This window comes from Ammospiza caudacuta, chromosome 27, assembly GCF_027887145.1.
Source record: "Ammospiza caudacuta isolate bAmmCau1 chromosome 27, bAmmCau1.pri, whole genome shotgun sequence".
Taxonomy (NCBI): domain Eukaryota; kingdom Metazoa; phylum Chordata; class Aves; order Passeriformes; family Passerellidae; genus Ammospiza; species Ammospiza caudacuta.
This window is the reverse complement of record NC_080619.1, coordinates 5808436-5830552: the sequence shown is the minus strand read 5'-3', so window position 1 is coordinate 5830552 and position 22117 is coordinate 5808436. Positions and strand designations below refer to the sequence as shown.

The 22117-nt window shown below is 43.1% G+C and overlaps 1 protein-coding gene across 1 annotated transcript in view; it reads right to left on the bottom strand.

Annotated features, from left to right (window-relative positions):
- The window catches only part of TANC2 (tetratricopeptide repeat, ankyrin repeat and coiled-coil containing 2), a 143409-nt gene that overhangs the window by 87841 nt on the left and 33451 nt on the right, over positions 1 to 22117 (bottom strand). Inside the window, exons 4-6 of the mRNA XM_058820543.1 lie at positions 14529 to 14600; positions 11708 to 11710; positions 10096 to 10275 (exon numbers count right to left, since the gene is read on the bottom strand). Of these exons, the coding sequence (XP_058676526.1) occupies positions 10096 to 10275; positions 11708 to 11710; positions 14529 to 14600 (255 nt within the window). The remainder of the gene's footprint in view (positions 1 to 10095; positions 10276 to 11707; positions 11711 to 14528; positions 14601 to 22117) is intronic.

Genomic DNA, 22117 nt, shown 5'->3' with positions numbered 1-22117 from the left:
TTTCCAATCCAATCCAAGCCATTCTGTGGCTCTGTGGTCAACTCTGCCCCTCAGACCTGCTCCTATTCACATGTTCCACACACACACCAGGCCAACAGGTCTGCAGCATCCCAGAGCTCCCTCCAAGCCCTTTTTAGCACTCGATGCCACAACCAGCACCTGTCAGCTGCCTGGTGCTAAGAGAGTTATAAATGAGCATTTATCCAGCAGAGAAGTAATTCAGCACCCTTGGCCACCTCATGCTCAGCCCAGTTTGCTTTCATGACCTGCTCCACCTTCCCAGACAAAGCTCTGCCATCCTGTCTCTGCAGTGCCTGTACCCACTGCTCTGACTCTCTGTAATTAGAGCAGTAAAACATTAAAACCTGCACGAGGGGTCTGGAAAGGAACCGAAAAAGAATAACAAATGCGCTCCAGACAGCACTGCAAGAGTGCTGCTGAAGTATTTTACAAGGAGCCAAGAATGATCAAAGGTAGGTATCAAATTATAGCAGCAAATTAAATTGGAACAGGAGTGGCAGGGCAAAGGCCAGCAGTGAGCCTGAGCTGCACGTAAACAAAATCTCATTCATTCTCCCACTATATCCTTAAGAGCAAACCAAGATATTGTAACTATAAAAGAGAGAAGAGTAAAGTGTAAAATATCTGACCATTCACAGCCCAAGTAATCCCAAGTTAGAGCACGTGAGAGACTGGATCCTGCTCACTATATAAAACATTGTTTATGACCAGGACTACACAGTTACAAGCCAATATAAATTCACTCCTTGATAACAGCATTTTATAATAAAGGCAAGACATTAAGAACAGCTAAGGTAATTTTATTTCTGTGCAAGTCATTCAAATTTTGTGATGCTAAAACTAATTTAGTTGGGTTAGTTGATACCACCAGAGCTGTAATTACATTGACATATATGCAAAACTGTTCCATTCATATGAAACTGGATTTAGGATCCCTATTGCTCTGCTGGTAGCAGCGTCACAGAATATTCTATCCTTAAAATGAATATTCTATCCTTAAAATGACACTGCTTATCTGGCAAGGCACAAGCCTGAATTAGCTGAACTTGTTTGTTAACACTTGAAAAACTGCAGTATGCTGCATTTACAAGGTGGGTTTTACCTAAGAAAGTTTCTAATTCAGCCATCTGCAGTTCTCAGTAATTTATTTGCTTTTCCAATTCTTCACTTCCTTGCAAAATTAAAGGAGCTGTTGGAATTTTCTGTTTTGGGGACTGATGACTGCTCATCATCCTTTCCTTCCACAGAGGAGCAGGGACAAGGACACATGTCACGCCTCAAGGATTTAATTGAAATATCTAATAGCCATGAGATTATTTGTGTGAACACAGATGGTTGAAGCAGACTGTTACTGACACAGGAGTGCCATGCTCTTCATCATGAGCAGATTTAAGACCCAAAACTCCTCTGAGGCTTTGGTGCACACAAATCCTGTGACATCACCAATGTCCCAGGACCAGGGGACATTAAAGTGTAAATAATGGGAAGGCAGCACTTGCAGGGCCCCTTTCCATGCTGAAAGGGCTACAGCCATGGCATGCAACAGAGCCAGGACCATTTACTGACAGAAACACACCCAGCTGGTGACTTCCCTTCTGAAAACCACTTTCTCACTTACACCTACTCACTTCCATGGCTGAGAAGATATAAAGAAAAGCAAAACAGGGATAAAACCTGTTTTGTCCTGATCCTGCTTTCATCTCTGCAGAGGAAATGCTTGTAGAAATTTCAGGTTTAAGCCTTCCACTGCAACCAAAAGGGATGGGGACATCTTCCACTAGCCCAGGTTGCTCCCAGCCCTGTCCAACCTGGCCTTGGACACTGTCAGGGATGGGGCAGCCACAGCTGCTCTGGGCACCCTGTGCCAGGGCCTGCTCACCACTGCAGGGAAGGATTTCTTCCTCATATCCAATCTAAACCTACCCTCTGCCAGTTTAAAGCTGTTCTTCCTTATTCTGCCACCACAAGCCCTGGTAAAAACGCCTTCTCCATCTTTCTTGCAGCTCCTCTATCTAGGAATCTAGGAAATTTATCTAGCGCCAAGCTATCTAGGAATTCCTGAGCATCAACAGCTACTCCAGGAAAATAACCACAGAGCAAGGAAAGAGAAGTGCCAAAGCAATGGTCCAGAGCCAAAGATCCAGCTCAATCCTCAACCTCCTGCATGGTTTGAGCATCAGTCAGGGGATCTGTGATGAAAAATTGGCATGTGACTCTGCAATGACCCCACCAGGATCCTGTCCATGTTGTGCTGGAACATCTCATGCGTGGCATTCATCCCAAACTTGGTGATAAGACCATGAGTTTAATTGAACCTAATCAAGGTTTCCTGCATGGTTAGAGCCAGCCAGGCACAAATCACATCAGAAAATAATTTCTGCAAAAGTAATGCTCAATCTTTGGGCGTGTGACTCAACCCAACACACCTCTGTGTGGTCATTCCTTCTTCACACAGGAAGAAGTTTCCAAAACAGGCTGTCCTGCTGTGACAGAAGTAGGAGAGGACCAAAGAACGTGCCCAGCTGGAGATGACGCCTTTTCCTTAGAAAACAAGGAGAGTGCAGGGGCTTATTCCCCATGAGTGTATCCTGTGAATGCCTCTCTGCTCCCAAGTGCACAGGACACCTCTGAAGGCACGTTCCAGGAGTAGGAGGAAAGACGTAGCCAAGGCAAGAGTGATGGCCTGATTTAACTCCACAGGAGGCTTTCTGCACCACCTCCTCTTGCTATAGAAACCTCTTAGCTATGTCTAAAAATTAAAAATTCTCACACGCCAGAAGTGTAATCGTGACAGATGCTCCATTTTGTGCAGCCCCAGTGTGAAATAAGGACAATTTCTCTCTCTGAGCATCTGAAAACCCATGGAGTTAAAATGCAGTATTTTTGCCTTTTAAACACTATCTACACTAGAGAAACTTTTGGGGTTCTCCCTCTGTTTAAGCATCTACACAAGTGTCTGAAATGCAGAGCTATTATCACCTTTTCCCAGCTCCAGTGCTGTGATGACATGTTTACCACATCCTCTGCAAGGCTGAGCATTCCAACAGCCTCGATGCAAATAAAAATAACCTTGGGAAGAGCAAATTCTAAAGGTTCTGCAAAAACCTCACACCACCACCAAGGGAAAAACAAGGGATTTTCTGCATATCTCTACTGCAATTTCTGCTCTGTCAAAATGAAAGACAGTTGGGTGTCAAAATAAGACAGATAGGGTTTGTCTTGAAAACAGCACTGAGGAAAATCCATGCTAGAACTGGTGAGTGTCTTTCAAAAGCCAATAAATATGATATGCCAGCTTTTTCCTTCCCTTTATTTAAGAAAATAAAAGTTGCATCCAAACTATCCTGAAATTAATGCAGAAATACCATGAGTTTGACAGGTCTCCAACAAACAAAAACCCTTCAACACAGGATTTGGTTTAATTCCAAAAATTACAAACAGACACACTATTTATCTGAATAAATTTCAGGGACAGATTTGGAGCTCCCAAAAATTTAAATCAGAAATTTTCTCATTCCCCACAAAGAATTATGTTGGTTTGCTAGAGACAAAAGTCCATCTGTGAGTACACAGGGACACATTCACCCACCTGTTTCATCTCTGCAAGCCCAAATGGTTTCCATTTGAGTATGAGCCTGTCAAAACAAATCACATGTCCCAAAATAATGGATGAAGAATCCCAAAAATGGATAGTAAGAACTGACACACCAGGAAAAATATACTCAATATGTTATTGTAACTGAACGAGCATCCTCCTTCTCCAGCAGGTTTCATTGCTGGAGAATCTCAGAATAACTGAGGCTGGAAAGGACCTCCAAGATCATTGAGTCCAATCTGTGTCTGACCCTCATCTTGTCACCATCCCAGAGCACTGAGTGCCACATCCAATTACTCCTTGGACACCTCCAGGGACAGGGACTCCACCACCACCACCCTGAGCAGCTCCTTCCAGTGCCTGACCACCCTTTCCATGAAGAAATTCCTCCCGAGACATCCGGATTTGTCACATTAAGAGCATAAAACAGGACCCAAAATCCAGATGGCCAAACCACAATGAAAAGTTGTATGTGTTTCAGGTCATTTTTTTTAAAAAGGGACAACTCAGTTATTCTGACAAAACACAAGTTTTCTACTCATGAAACCACTAGGCTGACAGAGATTGCAAGGGATCAGGGAAACTTCAATAGAAAATTAATTATGCCCAGAAAAAATATATTAGACACTGGAAGCACTGAAATCTCCTGGCATTTTCCAGGTAACTGGGTCCTTGGCACTGCTATGCATTCTGAGACACGGGGTGGGCCTCCCACCCAACCTCCACTCCTACACAGCAACAGGAATTTCAGATCAGTGTCACACTGACAGCATGACAGAGAATTCAATGAAAAGAAATGTAAGCCCACTGCAAACACTATGGTATAAAAATACCTTAAAAAGAGCAGTCTCTCCTGACGCCAACAACCTGAATATCCTTCAAAAATTAGCAGCAACATGAGCATCAGGCACTTCAACAGCTTTTTCTCAAATTCTACCTTGGTAATGGTTGTTTATTTACTTTTATTTCTAGATGCTCACTCTTTCGGTGAAAAGCAAGTATTTCTTTCCCTCAGCACAAAGGAGTTTTATAATCCACTCAAATCGAATTTGTGGTCATTTCAGAACACAAAAGGAAAACATTATCTCAATCCCATTGTTCTAACATTTTGAAAACAAACGACTTGGTGTCTGTAGCATTTTCAAGTCACTCCTCAGCAGTTCTATTTCAGCAATGCTCAGAAATCAAATTTTTTCATTGCATGTTCATTTTATGCTTTGTATGAGAAATTCTGCACATCTGAGCAAGGAGGTGACAAACTCAGATTATGTAAAACGATTGCAACAACTAGAACACAAATAACCACCAGCAGCATCACTCCATCTGACACTAACTCCCTCCTAGTAATGGCTTCCTTACCAGCTAGGAGCCCCACAATCCCTTATTGTACACTGATTTTCTGCAGTTAGAGGAGGAATGCCCAACACAATCCCCATCAAAGACCGTGCGCGACAAATCGTCCAAATACTCACAGGGCTTTGCTTGCTCTCCCCATCAGCCAGGCTGGGAATTCAGGGGTACTGCTGCCTGGAGAGCGCTCTGGCACAGATCCTCCTCTGATCCCTCCCTCTCCCTAGCGCTGGCTCCATCCTGCTGCTCCCCACGTCAGGGTGATGTTACAGGTGACACCTCCCGCCGCTGATGTCAAAAGCTCCGCTCCCAAAATCACAAAGCACCGTCTCCCTGCGGCGCCCGCTGCTCCTACGAGCATCACCTGCACATCCTCTGGGTGCCAGGAAAACGAGCTCCAGCAGGATTCCAGACAAGCTCATGGACACACAGCCTTCCCTCTTCGGCAAGTCTCTCCCAGTCTTACAGAGCTGCTTTAATTCCTACCAGAACGTTGCAGCAAATGTTGCCTCTACACCTCCCCTGGGTGGGGGGGGGGGGGGGGAAAGGATTTTTATTTTAGGGTTTCTTTCTCTGGTGCAGCTTAATTTGCTCTTTTCCTAGAGCAAACTGCTGAAAGAGCAGGGAAATAATGGATCAGGAGAGCAGAGTGACTGACTCATGGATGCTCTCCCGAATATTTCGGAGTAAGCTGAGGGGCTGGTGATGCAGCCCAGGACCAGAGCTGATGAATGGCGCAGTGCTGCTGTTGTCATGGCAACTAAGAGGAAAAGAAAAAAAAGGCAGCACCATATAAGGAGTTGTGACATGGATTCTGGGAACAATTTATACTAAAAGGCTCTAAAGCCCTAGGATACTTTAAAGCTGCAGCACCCCCTTGGTTGGGGACAGGTTGCGCTGTTCACATTGAAGAGTCGGCACAAATTTCTGACAGGATCACTCACATCCAGCCCAGACATGTCTGCATCAGGAGGGCTGCACCAAAACAACATGATTCTGCAGTGTGTGCAAATAACTGGAACTGAAATAATTGAAATTATTAAATAGCTGGACACTAATAAGGATCCAAACTAATATCTGTGAAAACAGAGTACCCACAGGTAGGCACAGCCCCACACAGGTGAGGAGCTCTGTCCCTACAGAGCGAGGCTGACATGAGCCAAACTGCAGCACCATCAGGTGGCTGAGTGCCTGAGTGGCACTGACACCAACACAGACCCTGCCAGAGACAGAGAACATTCCCAAATTAACCCATAACCCAGGCACTGCTGGGCAAGGGAGGCTGGCAGGGCCCCCAGAGCACCTTCAGGTATGGCAGAGCAGGGAAAGCCAGCTCACACACATCTGCCAGCACAAGCTGTAAGCAAGGCCAAGCTTTGTAGTCCATGAGCAACACTGGGGAAAAACACATTATTCACCAGAACCATCATCAGCTGCTTTTCACTTAATGCTCAAACAAACAATACACAGTGAGGGAGAGAATGGCCACTGTCCACCCAGCACAACCACAACACTGCAGGGCTGCAGCCTGGGCTCAGCAACTGAAGCTTTTGTCAGAAATCCTTCCCATTGATGATTTATTTATTTTTAAACACAGAATCCCAGAATGGCCTGAGCTGGAAGGGACATTAAAGATCATCCAGTTGCCACTGCCATGCCACTCCCGTGCCCATGGGCAGGGACACCTTCCACTGTCCCAGGTGGCTCCAAGCCCTGTCCAGCCTGGCCTTGGACACTTCCAGGGATCCAGGGGCAGCCACAGCTGCTCTGGGCACCCTGTGCCAGGACCTCACCACACTCACATCACAGAATCATCATTGCTGTGGCTGGAAAAGACCTCGAAGATGATCAAACCCAACCATCAACCTTGCAGCACCACCACATTCCACACTAAACCGTGCAATCAAGTGCAAGAGCCACACGTTTTTCGAGCACTTCCAGGAGCAGTGACTTCACCACTTCCCACATGTGCCAGCACTGACAGCTTCCCCCCAGCACTCCCACCCCTGAAGCTGTGCCTCATCATCTCTCACGCTCCCACCCAGCTGAGCTGGTACAACAATTTGGAGAGAACATGTGGGCCTGGGGGCTGCAGTCATTAATCTGGGTTTATCACCACTAAACAAGAAACAGAGTTTTCAAGTAGAGAGATCTGAGTTTCTTAGTCCCACTATTACAGTTAACATCAAAGAATATTGGACCATCTGCTGAAGACAGAGAGAAGGGAGATGTGACACACTCCTTGTGGCTGCTCCCAAGAGATGCAAGGGTATCCCACGAGGGATGGGGAGAAGACAAGACCCCAGCACCACAAATGATGTGTGATGGTGGCACAGAACATGCTGGGTGTTGAGATCCCCAGCCCAGATGGACCTGGAGGGTGTTGAGAACCACAGTGGTGGGTCCTTACTGGTATCACTGGGAGGAGCAAGCCTCCATCCTGCTCAGCCCTGCTCTCACCATCTCTGAGGGATCTAGTGAAAAAATACACATCTTCTGTAGGAAAGAGGCTGCTATCAAGTGCCTGAACCCACTGATTTGTAGGAATATCCCTACTGATTTATATGAATTCTATTCTTAGGGAAAGTTCCCACATTCCCCAGACACAAGGGAGGAATGCTCTCAAAGAGAGATCTGCAATGAAACCAGTTCCCCAGGCCCATTTCTTTGAAGAAACTGAAGCAAATTCACAGTGGATACAGCAGGATCAGGCATCTGAGAATCCAAACTGAAACATCCAGGCCAGGTTTTTGTTAGAAAAACACGATTTCTTTCCTAAATTTCTTGCTAATGTTCTCCCCTCCTCACTCTCTGCACAGGCACTCACACACATGCTCTTTCTAAGAGAATCCCAATGCTTGCAATCTGTCATTCAATAGAAAAAATAGCAATAGCCAAGTACAGTGATGAATAAAATTATCCCTGCGCATATAAATGTACAATATGCAAATGAACACTCCTTCCTGAGGAGGAGGAGGAGGAGGAGGAGGAGTGGGATGCAGCACAGGGCTTTGTGCAAACCCTCTGCAAATGGTGGGTTCCACAGGAGTGGAATGAAACACCATGAGCTGAGTCTTTCAGCCCAGTATCTCCTTTATTAACCTAATGCACGTATTTTTGGCATCAATTCCCAAAAGCACTTACATACATTCACCCCTGAGCACCCTCCTGGAAAGCACTGCTGTCCTCAAGGCAGGTATACAGAGCACCTGCATTATTTTCATCACAGTTATGGCTTTGAGTCAGCAATAACACACCCTTGATGTATAGCAGAATATTTAAGCTCATTGTTTCAGCATCAGCTGCTCTTTGTGCAGCGAGCACAGTAACTTTTGAGTGCTGATTTTATTGCAGACACACACCAAAATGGTGTCTTCCATTACTTAACCTGGGCTGGGAGGGTGGGGAGTTTTCTTTCCCTTTATTACATATTTTTAACATTCTTTTTGTTAATAAAGCCACTATTATTAAAAAGAAGAAATAAATAACACAAACTGAGGTTGAATGTGCTGATTTAAGTCCGTTTTCAGCCAGCGCTAAACAAGAGGTGGCAGGAGGGGGAGAACTGATTACTTATGCTGACTATTACTTCACCCCTTAGAATGACAATGATCTTAGTTTTTTTAATCACCAGACTATTCAGCAGAGTGGAAATTGCACCCACGTGGAATATTTATCACCCTGTGAACCCAGCCATGTCTTCATACCCAGCAAACCCAGATACCAAGATGTGAGTGAGTGACCTTAGTTCCTCTAGGTAAAAAACTTTCACTCTGTGGAATGTGTTCCTGAGGTGTTTTTTTACCAAAAATGGACATTTTAACTTTTCTGTGGATGAAAAGCTGCCTTGGTTAAAAGCAGACAGATTAGGCGCTTCAAAAGATTATGTTATCATAGAATTACGGAATTATTTGGGTTGGCAAGGACATTAAAGCCCAGCCCAACATCTACCACTGTCCCAGGTTGCTCCAAGTCCTGTTCAACCTGGCCTTGGGCACTGCCAGGGATCCAGGGGCAGCCACAGCTGCTCCTGGGCATTTGTGCCAGGGCCTCACCATCCCCACAGCCAGGAATTTCTTCCACACATCCAAATCTAAATCTCCCCTCTCGCAGTCTGAACCCAATTCCCCCTTGTCCTGTCTCTCCAGTTCCCAACAGAAAGTCCCTTTTTGGTTGTAGGTTCCTTCAGATAGTGGTAAATGGTCCTAGGACATAAATTTTTATTTTTAAAAAAATAAATTAAAATATAAAGGTTTTTATGTACCATACATGTGAGGTACATAAACACCCTCTCACCAACCACTCTGCAGATACAGAATTATGGCAGGAAGAGAATTTCTCTACCCTGTCCTTTCCAAGTTCTCCTTTCACCAGAGGGCAGAGGAAACAAAAGGCACCAAGTGCATCAAAGCTCCCTTTTGTACACATAGACCAGATTATATTCCATAAAAACTCTTTTTGGAGATTTCCCTCAGCACAAGCACAGGATCCTGGCTGACCATAAAGCTGGGCACAGACTTAAGGCAAAAAGCGAGTTTCTCAAGAACAGTTACCAGCAGAAATACTTCTTTTCAGGCTTTTATATGGAAGTTGGACTCCAAGTGTTTTTGAAATTCACACTACTGCATCATCTCTAGGTATTCATACCACAGTCCTGACAGGTTACATAAACAAAAAGCAGTATCTAAAAATATGCATGAACTAAAAAAAAAAAAAATCTGTCATCCAGATTTTTTTTTTTAGCAAAGTATAACTTTGCTACAGAAGTTCATAATTTCTCTGATGTTCTCTCAACATTCAAAATTTAAGCATCAACTTCTTCAAAATCACTGTAATGCTTCCACAGTGCATAACAGCAACACAAAGTGGAACTGAAACACACTCTGACAGAAATTTCTCAAAAATGAGAGAATATTTGTAAACCAGAGAGACCTTTCTCAGCAAAGAAAGATTTCTCTGTCAACACAAACATCCAATCCATGCCCAGGTTTGACTGAAGCCGATGCTGCAATAAACAAGGGAACGACTTCCACACAGAAACCATTCAAAGCTTTTTTTTTTTTTTTTTCTTACAGATTTTTGCACCAACGGACCTTAAAAGCCCCAGCGAACTTTATTTAAGTCCTTACCAGTTAACTTCTTCACAGGTTGGAGCCGAACACTGATAGACTGATGTGTGAGTAAGGGGGAGGATGGAAGGGAGCGGGACATGCCCTCCATTATCCGAATGTGCTGCATACCTTCGGTCACTGGGAGAGGAGGAATTGCGTAGTCAGGTTCAAAAGCACAGTCGTTCTCTGTGGAGGTGCCTAGTGGGGGGAGGAAAAGAAACACCAACGGGTTAGAACGCAAGGGAAAGCATCCTGCATCCATCATTCCAAAAGGCCTGGCTGGAGGGAGCTCTGTGCAGAGCTCAATTGCCAAGCGCTTGCTCGCTTTGCACGCTCGCGACACGTCCCTTGCTGTACCTCTCTCTATATGATGAACAGCAGAACCATGAAGAATTTCTTCCAATGTTCTTAATTTGTCTTTCAGAATCTTTTAATCACCAGACTATTGCACCCACGTGGAATATTTATCACCCTCTGAACCCAGCCAAGTCTTCACATCCAGCAAACTCCAGTTTTCAATATAATGGCCGCAGTTTTTAGATTGTTGGTTTCTAATAAAACCGTCCCAGCTAAATTAAATTTCAATAGGAGCACCTTTAGCCTAAAAAAAACCACAAACCCCAAATCAAATGAAGAACAAACACCTCTAAAAACAGCCACCAGCTCCAATTCTCTCAAGAGACACAAAAAGCACACGTGGGGGACGCATCATTACACATCCACAATGCAATACATGAAATAACATGAGAACAAGTGAAGATAGAATAATAAAAGGACTTGACCCTAATTGTAATCAATATTAATGAACAGTGAAGGGAAGCTGCTTCAGATCAGCAAGAGTCAGGAGCCATAAGGTTCCTCCTATTAGTAGCAGATATGGAAACCTTGGGGTTGAGGACACCTGGATCTCCACTCTTGTCAGTAAGATGAACAATCTAACCCAGACAACTAATAATTCACATGCAAAACCAACCCAAACTGTTATCAATGATATTTCACTAATTTTTCAACAATGTGAGAAGGCCAGACTTGTATCACTCTGTTCCGAGATAGATTTTAGCTCTTATTGATGCTGATGTTTTCCCTCTATAAAGACATTCCTCACTGGATTTCCACTGGGTAGCTGTGCTGCTCTCACTGGCTTGTGAGAGTGCTTTTAAAAGAGAAAATATTTGCTGGACAGAAATGGAGATGGGCAAGAGTGGGAATAAGACTGAAGGGCAAGAGCCTCAAATGCATGGTACTTCAGAGGAGATGATGGACAAGCTGTATTCCCAATATCCAAAGTACAATGTGAACAACCCAACATATTGCATACAATCAGCAGAAAAACCCATGTTGAAATAACTGTCAAAAATCTTGGACCAGTTCCCAAAGGGTTCTAGAGGGCTGCAGCACCAGTGGCTGAAGTGCATCCATTCCTGGTGCCAGCAATCAGGAATGTCTCTCAGCAGCTCTGTCATGCTCTTTACATGAAAGCCAAATAAGCACTAACACCCTTCACACCCTCACTGGCTTTGACAGTTCCAAACACAGCTCACTCCCTGCTTGCTCATCACTCACCAGTTACCAGGAGCTCTCTGCAGGCTCTGCCAGCCCAGCCAGGCTCACCAGGAGTGTCAGGAACCACCACCTCTGCCAAAACTAGCACCCAAAAGGCCAACCCATGATGGGCTTTTAAAATACATTTGGCACCAGGCATGAAAAAACAGATTTGCCACCCATGATTTTGATTCCTAAAAATAATTTCAGTTGCCTCAGGCTAAATTTTAGGGAACCACAAACCATGGGCATCTCCTGCAGCTTAAAGTCTGGGAAAGACTTACAAGTCTATGTGCATTTCACTGGTTATTATGGTGTAAGTTCCCAGTGTCTTTGATCAATCTACTTAAAATCAAGGGCAGTATGTTATATAAAAATATAAGTAATTACAGGTGGGCAAAGTTTTTTCCTCTTAAAATTCAAAGGCTTTACAACAAAACAGTGAACTCACAAAACATCCACAAGGTACTACCTTCATTTTGCACGTACCAAAATTCCTCTCTCCTCCTTGGCAGAGTAAATAAACACACAAGCAAAACCCTGAAACAGTCTGAAATTTGTTTTGATCAGAAAGAATATTTGGCTTATCAAATCCTGGAATTAGGGTTCATTGACGGCTGAACTGGAACTTAACAGTTTGGTTATGTAATATATTTAAATAAAACATTACTGTGAAGTGCATATTTGAACTAATAAACTATTTCTTGGAGTTTTACAAGATTACCACAGAATCATTCAGGTTGGAAAAGATCTTGAAGATCACATTCAACCATCAACCCAGCATCACCACGATGCTCACCACTAAGCCATGTCCTTAAGTGCCACATTCACACATTTTTGGAACACTTCCAGGGCTGGCGACTCCACCACTGCCCTGGCCAGTCTGTTCCAGGGCTTGACAATTCTCTCCATGAAAAATATTTTCCTAAACCAACCTAACCAAAACCTCTGACCTAAACCTCCCCTGGCCCAACCTGAGGCTGTTTCCTCTTGCCCTGCCAATGAAGCTTTGAAGACACCTGGGCATCACACACGGTAGCATGGAAGGTCAGACAGCAAGAAAACAACTGTCCCATTTCAGCTGGATGCTTTATCCAAGGATAATAAACTTCCTCAACCCACCACAATGAAAAATACCCATTAGCACGTGCAGACAGATTTCAAGTGATGGACACAGGGCTGGGGAAAGTTAGAGAAAATGCTTCTATAGAGCAAAGAGCTTTCTTCCATGCTGTAGAAAGCCTGTCTCTACAATTGCATCCACTGATCCAAATGGAAATATTCAGCTCAGAAGCTTGTTGCTCCAAGAACTTGGAAGCTTTTTAACCTTTTCCCCTTCCATTCCCTCTCACGCTGAAACTTCTTGCTGGTTGCTGCAGTTCCTTCAGTCAGTCACCAAAGAGGTACAGATCAGTGATTTTTGAGAAAGGATTTGCAAAAACAAAAAAGATCCCCTCTTACTCTGCCAAAACCCATGCCTTTCCCACAGCAGCAGAGATCCAGAGTAGATGGGCTGAAAGGGAAATTGAGAGAATAGAATGTGTTCAGATAGCTCCCAGCAGCAGCTGCATCTGAGCTGCTCTGCCCCATAACAAGAAACCACTGGACACAAGCCAAACACAGAAAAGGACATGCAAGGCACCCACAGCAGAGCCTCTAGCAAAGTTACACACCAACAACTTCATCTGAGCTCAGCTGGAAAGAACAGCCAATCTCTCTGAACATCAAAGCACTCCTCCTTCTATGCAAGCTACCATGGAATCTGTATATATGCTATAAATCACCTGGTTCCTTCCTAATTTTACTTTAACTCCACTTTAAAACAATAAAATTAAAAATAATACATTTAAATGCAGTAATTGAAAGATCCTATGTGAAAAGAGCAGCTGACACTTCTGAGCTTCAGGGCTTTAACTACCAATTCCGATCCCCGTAATTCTGATCACAGCTTCAATAACTCAAAATCATCTCACCCAGGCAACATTGGAATACTGCCAAAAAAGGACAATTCTCTGGAGAAAATGTCCCCATAATAAGTCATTAGGACACCATGACAACAACAGGCTTGAGCCTAAATGAAAGGAAAATTATTGCTGCAATCCCAAAGGCAGAGTAAGTCAACGAGCATAGAACCAGAGCCCTTACTCACAAAAAATGCTGCTCAAAGCTGTGTGAGAATACAACATTTTCACAACCTTCACAAATGAAAAAAATGCTTAAAACTTAGTAAAGCTGGTTCAAAGGACATGTAACCCAGCACAGATCTAAGACCAGCTGCTGTCAGGGACAGAAATCCCCATTACAGGACTCTCTGTGGTGTTAACCAACCACCAAACCTACTCTGAGTGACAGAGGCTGTTGGATTGTTATTTAAAGAATATAAACCCTGGTTTTAGTACTTCCTTCCTTGGATCTTTTGTCCTTTTCCTGTGGGATGAAACAAAGCAAAAGGTGTAAGGTGGGGCTGTTCAGCCCCCAGACAGGTACACACAAGTCCTTTTCTATCACATCCCAGGGCTTGGGGAAGGATAACCTGGTTATGGTGAACTGCCTGGTTATAGTGAACCTGCCTGAAGCTCTTTGATATCAGGAAAATAAGCAGAAACTTGGAAACTGAATGCTGGGTTGGGCTGGCGTGCGCTGAAGAATTCCAGCTCCAACAGCAGAACACTCGGCCCCTGTGGCTGCAGTATGGAGACACCGCGCTCTGTGCTGCGCCAGGAGTCAGCCTAAACTCCTTCAGCCACTCCAAGATTGTCTGGTTTGTCAATCTCAGAGCTGCGTGGACAATAACCACGGGTGCAGAGTCTGTCAGGTCACACAGTTTGACGAGAAACACGACACGTGGGAAACAGCAAAGGCGAACAAAGGAGACGAGTGCCCGAGGCAGAACAACACTCAGGTTTTACCTTGCCCAGCTCGGCTCTGACGGGAGTCTACACTTGCCTGTCTTCGGTCTGGTGGCTCCTCGTTCCCTCCATCTGCACGAGAACCAAAACAGCACAAGTAGAACATCACAGTGGACAGGTCAGGCAGATGCAACTTTTCCTTGAGTCCCATCACCTATCTCAGAGGAACAGCAGGACAAAAGGTCCCTCTGGCAGACAGAAACTGGGCAAACTGCTGCTTGGCTCTGCTGCTCCTTCTACCTTTGCCCCAGCTCACTGCAATGAAATCCATGAGGTCCTTGGGGACAGAAGGAAGGTTTTACTTGCTCCTATTGATGCCACAGATAAAATGGCATCATGAAGGAGATAAAAACCAAACTGTGCATCTTCAAAGAGCTCCTTCACTTTGGACTGTTATATCAAAACATAAAAATATTAAGCACTGGAATTAAGAGATCAAAAAAAAAATTTAAAAATATCTGAAATATGAAATTTGAAACTGTGTCCCTTTAAAATTATTTGTCCGCTAAAACCCAGGAAGGCTGGGAAGAATAAAACCTCTTATTGCATCCTCTTGAAGCTGTTTAGGAAAGCAGCTACAGTTAACAAATCCCAAATCCATCTGTGTGAATGCAGAGCGGGACATTATGTACAATATTATACAATTAATTACAGGCTGCTCTTCATTGATCAACTGACCAGATTAGAAACAATAGATACACCCATCAATACAGATGCTTGAGTACATGGAGTCTCTGGCAGCTGAGAGCAAAAAGAAGCCCAACTCCACAGACTGGGGAAAAGCAAACCCATGGATTTCAAATTCAGGCTGTATTTCAGCAGCTCTTTCCTTATGGTAGAGGAAGGGGAAGCTTTTAAAATCTTGAAAACAGTTTTGAAATAACTGAATTCTTAAATAGCTGTTAAAAACTCAATAGCCAGTTTAGCATTGATGTGTTTTGATGACACTAAAAGCAACTGCATTTTCATACATTTGTATCTCTGGATAGAAATCTCTCTACATAAGTTTTTTGGTGAAGAGGCCTGTTGTGCCATAATTTATCAACTCCTGCTGTATCTGAGCTATATCTGGATTGATGGAAGGTGTAAATTGCAGCACAAGAGCAGAACTAAAATGGGGATTAAAAATTTTAGTCTACCTCCACCCCCAAAAAGAGAGGAGCCACACCCCAGGCCAGGAGAGGTTTTCTGCTCCGTCTTCCCTTGGTGAAATGCTCCCAGCCCTCAGTTTTCCTCAAGCAATGCTCTGGCACCTTGAACAGATGCCAGGCAGGCCGTTTCTGCCACCTTTACGTCTTTCCCTGCTGACACAGCAGCTGCACGTGAAGGTCGCCTGGCTACAGCAGCCCAGAATCCTGATTTTAAATGAGCTGCACCCACCCCAACAAGCCAACAAATCCCAGGGAGGTCACAGACCATGACACTCGTCCAGTTCCCTTCTGCACTGTGGCTGCCAGAAGGATGTCACACTGCAAATACAACTGGCAACTGCAATATCATCATCATCATCACCATCCCTAATGGCCCCTGGTTATGACCAGCAACCATTAGGGATGACAACCTCTAAGTCACGGAGAAAACAAAAACCCTTCTGAGCTATGAACATAAATCCAAATGCAAAATAACCCTAAGGACTAAACAATTCAAAAGACAAGAGAGTCCCAGTATTAAAATCAGGAGTAAAGCCCTGTATTAATCCAAAGACACACAATCACCAGCAAAAGAGAAACTCCCTCCCTGAAAGTTTCATCATTCCTTTGACACCAAGCTACATGGGGCTTGTTGAGGGGACTCGATGAGCTTTAAGGTCCCTTCCAACCCAACCCTGAGATCCCTGATTTATTTTATGAATCAATCTCCTTGATCAGATGGAAAGACATCTCTGCTGTACAGTTACCCAGGTGTATCAAACCCTGCCTTGAGAACAAGCCATGGCCAAGGGAGGGGCTGGGGGCAGCAGATTTGGGGTCCCACTCCCCAAAATGCTCCAACACTCAATGGTGGGACACAAAATGGTGACAACAGGCTGCCAAAGCCATTGGGTCGGAGAAGAGAAACAGGAATCAAGAGTCTGGGATGGATCTCCCTGCAAAGTTACACAGCATATTAAAGGGGAAAGAAAGCTCACGGTAAATTAATCTCCAAAATGCATTTAGCAGGTGGGAAAGGAAAAAATAAATCCGATGACTCAGCAGATATTAAATCTTCAGTCAGCATACAACAGCTGCTGCATTTGATCTGGATGCAGCAAAGGTGGAGCTTGGTGGAAACCAAGGATGGGAAGGAAGAGCCACAGTTAAGAGCTGAATAACTGAACTATTTAATTCTTTTTCTCTTCACTACAAATAAAAATGTTGGGCATAATCTGCTCCCAGCAAGGTTAGCAGGGAACAATACCACACTTAATTATGAAGTTATCTCACTGGACATGCAGAAAAGGGGAGATTACTGTTTCTAAGGGAATATTAATTCTCACATTCTTTGAACTTCCAAGTGCTTGTATTTACATCCACCTCTGTCATCGCAGCAACACTCATAGATATTTCCTTTATGCATGATTTTAGGTAGTTGTTACTATTTGCTTCAGCAATAGCTATTGTTTATAGACATGACCTACTATACAGACAACATCTATGGACAGTATCACTCCTGAAGTTCGATTGACTCAGTTGCTGTAATGATTGCCAGGGTGGTGAAACACCAAAGTTATTGACAAATCCCTCAATGCAACAGCTAAAATAGGTCACCAGAAGTAAATCAGTTGTGAAATCATTGCTAGAGAACACAGCTATCCATGTTAATTTAAAATAAAGACCAGCACAGACTGAGATGAACCTGGTTAAGGAGCTTTACAGAAGTTGTCAAGCAAGAGAAAACAATCAAATGCCATGAGGGAAGTGAATAATATTGTAAATATTGACTCAGTAATTCATATTCTCTTGCACCCCACTATGAAAGGGAGAAAAACTTTTGTGATCTTTAAAAAATCTCAGTGATAAGAAAATCCATTAACTCTTCCACAGCATTTTAATTTTTGAAAGCTGCTGTCTGCTCAGTGTCCAGCATCTGTCCACCCGGGGTGCTGGACACAGGTCAGAAACCCGACAAGGCTTCCGAGTGCCTGATTCTGAGTCCAGAACAGAGTAAACAGTCATGGCTATTAACTCTTTCTCTCAGTTACAAGGAGATGAAGGGATCTCAGAGATCATGATGAGTCACAGGATCAGCAGAGGAGCCTCTCCTGCTATAGCCAGGTATGAGAAACACTCCTGCTTCCTCTTCTGCCCCCATCCCCATTCCACCAGCTCTCCATTAAAACCAATGACACAACAAATCCTCCCCAATACACACAACTGGATTCTTTGAACTGACTGCTTTGACAGGGAAAGAAAACCTCAAGGTTTCAGCATTCCTAAACAAATCGCCGCACAAAGCACCACAATTAGTATGAGGGGGCTGCAAACAGGAGCCAGATCTGCACCAGCATCTGCACCAGCACATCTGATGTCAGTAAATCCCACAGCACCTCTGGCATCAGCTCTGTCAGCACCTCCTGCCAGGCATTCTCCTTAAAGGCAAACATAACAAGTTTCGTACAAAATCAAGTGCTAGCAGCCCAATATTCCTGGTTTCCTACTTAATTAAAAGGCCTTTAAAACCCACACTGTGACTAAACGTCTCTCAAGATCTGACAAAGCAATTTTTAAGGCAGAAGAATCCAAGGGTGGGTGAGGCTGCTGCACGCATGCTGGGGAATCTGCGGCAGGAACCGACTGCATTGGACGTGCTGCTGCTCTCACAGCAACCAGCAGAGCACACCCCACTGTTAAGAGCTGATAAATCAATAGTTTAAATCCATATCGTACCGAAATTGTATCTGGAAAAGGTGGAACACTCACACAAAGGCAGTCAAGCCGCGAGGGACGGATCCGACTCCAGCCCAGCCCAGCATCCCTGCAGAAGCATCCCCGTACGCACGGCACGGCGCCTGGAGATGTGGCTCCCGGCTGCCATTGTGCTCCCAAAACAAAGACACAGGGGGGAAAAAAACCCCTTGAAATAAATAAATCAGACAGCTGCAGGGGCTGGAGCCCACCGGGAGGATGCTGGAGCTGCCGGCACTGCTGCTGCAGGAGCCGGCGCCGAGCCCGAGCCCGGAACCCGCCGCAGCGATGGAGAGGGAGCTGCAAATCTTGTTCTCAGCATTCCCGATGGATTCCTGCCTGCTAAGAAATGACACGTGCCACATGATCTGCCTGCTGCTCTCCCACGGCGAGATGTGCCTGGGAAGGGGCAAAGTGTTTCCCAGCCGGAGCAGGAGGGAACAGGGAGCCCAGTCTGGTACTGGAAGCAATTATTTGAATCAAAAGTCCTGATCATTTAGTTTGTGAGTATTTTTCAGCCTCAGAAAACAATATGCACCCCCACTACAAATTCTTATTATGCTATGATTAATTCTATTTTAAATTATATTAAATATTCTATTAATTCTATTAAATATTCTATTAATTATATTATTATTGTTGTTGTTGTTGCTATAAAATAGCAACGTGGCTTAATAGGCTTTGGCAATTCATAAACATACTTAAGTCCATCCACTTATCATCCAAATTCTTCTTTGAGCAAAGTAATTTGGGCAGAGCAGGAGTTACAGATTTTGGTTTTCCGAGGGAACTGTAACACAGATCCAGGGAAGCATCACCCAGCAAATGTGATGCTAAAATGCCTCAGCACCTCCCAAAAGTTGGCACTTTTTTTCCTCCACCTGCTCCTGCATGCTCCAGCTACATTTTTATGGCAGAAACTTCCTCTTTTTAGAAGCAGAAAGGGCTTTAAGGTCCCTTCCCAACCCAAATCACTCTGCAATTCAATGATAAATGGACTTCAAACTGTAAAGGTCTATTGTCTTCTTCTGGGATATCCTGCATTAACTCCTCATGTTGCTTATTAGTAATGAAAATCCACAGGAATAAAAGACAACAAAAAACCAACAATAAAACCAACTCAGTGGTCAGAGGCCAAAAGACTTCTTAGAGGAGACACAGACCAATAACAAAAAATTCTTTGCCTCTGCAAATACATTTGTGTTTATTTTTATTGCTGCAGTATTTGGAAGCCTGAAATTAAGGGCCTACTGTGTTAGCAGCTTGTACAAAAAACACAGCAAGGAAACACCCTTGTCATATTATCTTTATTAACTTAAGTCCTATTCCTACAAGGGACATTGCCAGCATTCCTGCCCAGGAATTTCAGACACAAGTACAAATGAGGTTTTTCTCCAGCATGAAGAAATCATATATGCCAACATCTGAGTTATTCTGGGGCAGAATGAATCCTAAGTTCAGATCTCAGTGACACAGATCTGTACCTTCACCATCTCAGAAGCTGTTATTTGTCATTGGAAAAAAGCAGGTACTTCTAATCTGGGGTACAATTCATCTCACCTATTTCATACAGAAAAAGCAGCATCCTTCTTTCTATTAACATCAAGTAACTCTTTTATCCAGAGACACCTATACTGAGTATGTAAATCAAACCCAACAACCCCTCCCTTTTTTATTCTTTTTTTTTTTTAATGTGGGAAGATGACTTCATGACAAAAATATATGGAGTAAAAAACTGTGTGGCTAATAATATTTGGGAATTATACAGTCTATTTCATTCATTAATTTTAAAACCACCGTAACGACGTATAAGTCAAAAGCAGACTATATTTATTATATAATTAAATTGTGTCACTTGAAATCATAACAAAAAAACACCCCCAAATATAAATTAAAAGCCTCTTTTTAAATCTGTATGTTGGAATAATGATCTTTATATAATAATAATCCATGATCTTTATTTCTTACTCTAAGAATGATCCAAAGATCCAGTTCAACAGATTAGTTTTGTCTACCAGCAAATCAGTAACAGTCTCAGAGGAGAAGTGATGGCTGAACTCACCTAAAGAAGATTTTCAAACCTATTTAGATGACAAAAAGTACGTTCAGATGAGGTCTGAACACCTTATAAAGCTTCTAATCAAATGTCCATAGCTTGCTTCGATTTTGAGGGGATTTTTGAGGGGACTAAGAGAATATGGGTCGGCTTCTATACTGATCTCATCCTCAAAAAGAAAATTATATAAAAGGAAACATAAATCCTCCCACTTCAGAAAGATCTTGCAGCAAAAATTTCCACAATTCGTTCAAATAGGTCAGTTATAGATGGAAGCTCCAGCAAAAATTATCCATGAGTTATCTAAAAATATATCTGATACTAAAAAAATTAGTCCTCACAGACATGCTGAGAGGAGAAGTTTGTGCAAGCAATAGAAGAGGCTGAAGAGGAGAAACTCCTGAAAAGGTGCTGCTTAAAAGTCAATCCTCTCCCAAAGAAAAGATGATTTTTCCATTAAAAGTATTAGTAAGTTAGAGACATTTACTCCTTCTTAAGGAAAAAAAGGGAAAAGGGCAGCTGCAATCCCAAAAAGAGAAATTAATGATGGAATTGCAGAGTCATTCCTCACACCTGGCACAGGTACTTCCTGCAGCCCAGAAATGTTTTATGTGATCCAAGTGGAACGTGCATCTTGGAAAAGCTTCACATGTACAGTGCTGATCATAAAAATCCTTCAAAAATAAAAACATCAGTCATATCAATATAATCTAAAATGGATCAATACAGATTCAGCATCTGTCAATATAATAAACACCTGCAAGAATCTGCACTAACACTTCCCAGGGTCAAGCAACACTGAATATAAATAATATTTATCTTTAGGAACTGGGGGGAAAAAAGCAATATGGAAAACTCTCACATCTTGGACAAGAAAACATTTTATATATTAAGCACACTGAGGTAAAATGGCAAAATCAACATGCAGGTGTTGAATATTTCTAAAACAATTTATTTATTTAGAAACATTTAATACTTACTAAGTTTCTAGAATTATAAGAAACATTACTTTTAGTTTGCTTGTATAAAATCCAAAAACCCATTTTAATAGATCAGATTACAGATTTTGTTTAAATCCTACTTTAAGGGAAGGAATCCAAGTTTGTTCCTCGGGCCAGGCCTCTCCTAGCAGGAAATCCCCAAGTTATGACATCTCAGTGATTTCTTACTGATTTTCCAGATGAAAATGTTGAATTCACTGAAATACACATTATTTTCTTAAAAGATTTGATTGGATTGTTAAAGTATTACAGATATACAAATCCTTAAGGTTTCTTCAGGCATTCTGGAAAGGACATTTCGCTTTCCCAACTGTTTGGCTGAACAAATCCCTCAAATTGGTATAATTTCCCTTTGAAGGTAGTGTGTATTTGAATTGTATATGAGAATATCTTTTTTATGTTGAATAAGAGGAGACAAGGTCATTTGATGTGGGAAGATGGAACTTCAACCCCTTTGCACATCAGCACAGGAATTTCAGTGGGATTTGATGGAAAACTCCTGCTCCCTCTACTGGCTTCAATATTTCACCACAAATGTGTCAGTAAATGGGAGTAAAGCCACAAAATCCCACATGTACCCAAAATGTGAGTTCTGTGTCCTGTTTTGGGGTCCCTCCTGCAAGAAAGGCCATGTCCAGGGAAGGGAAT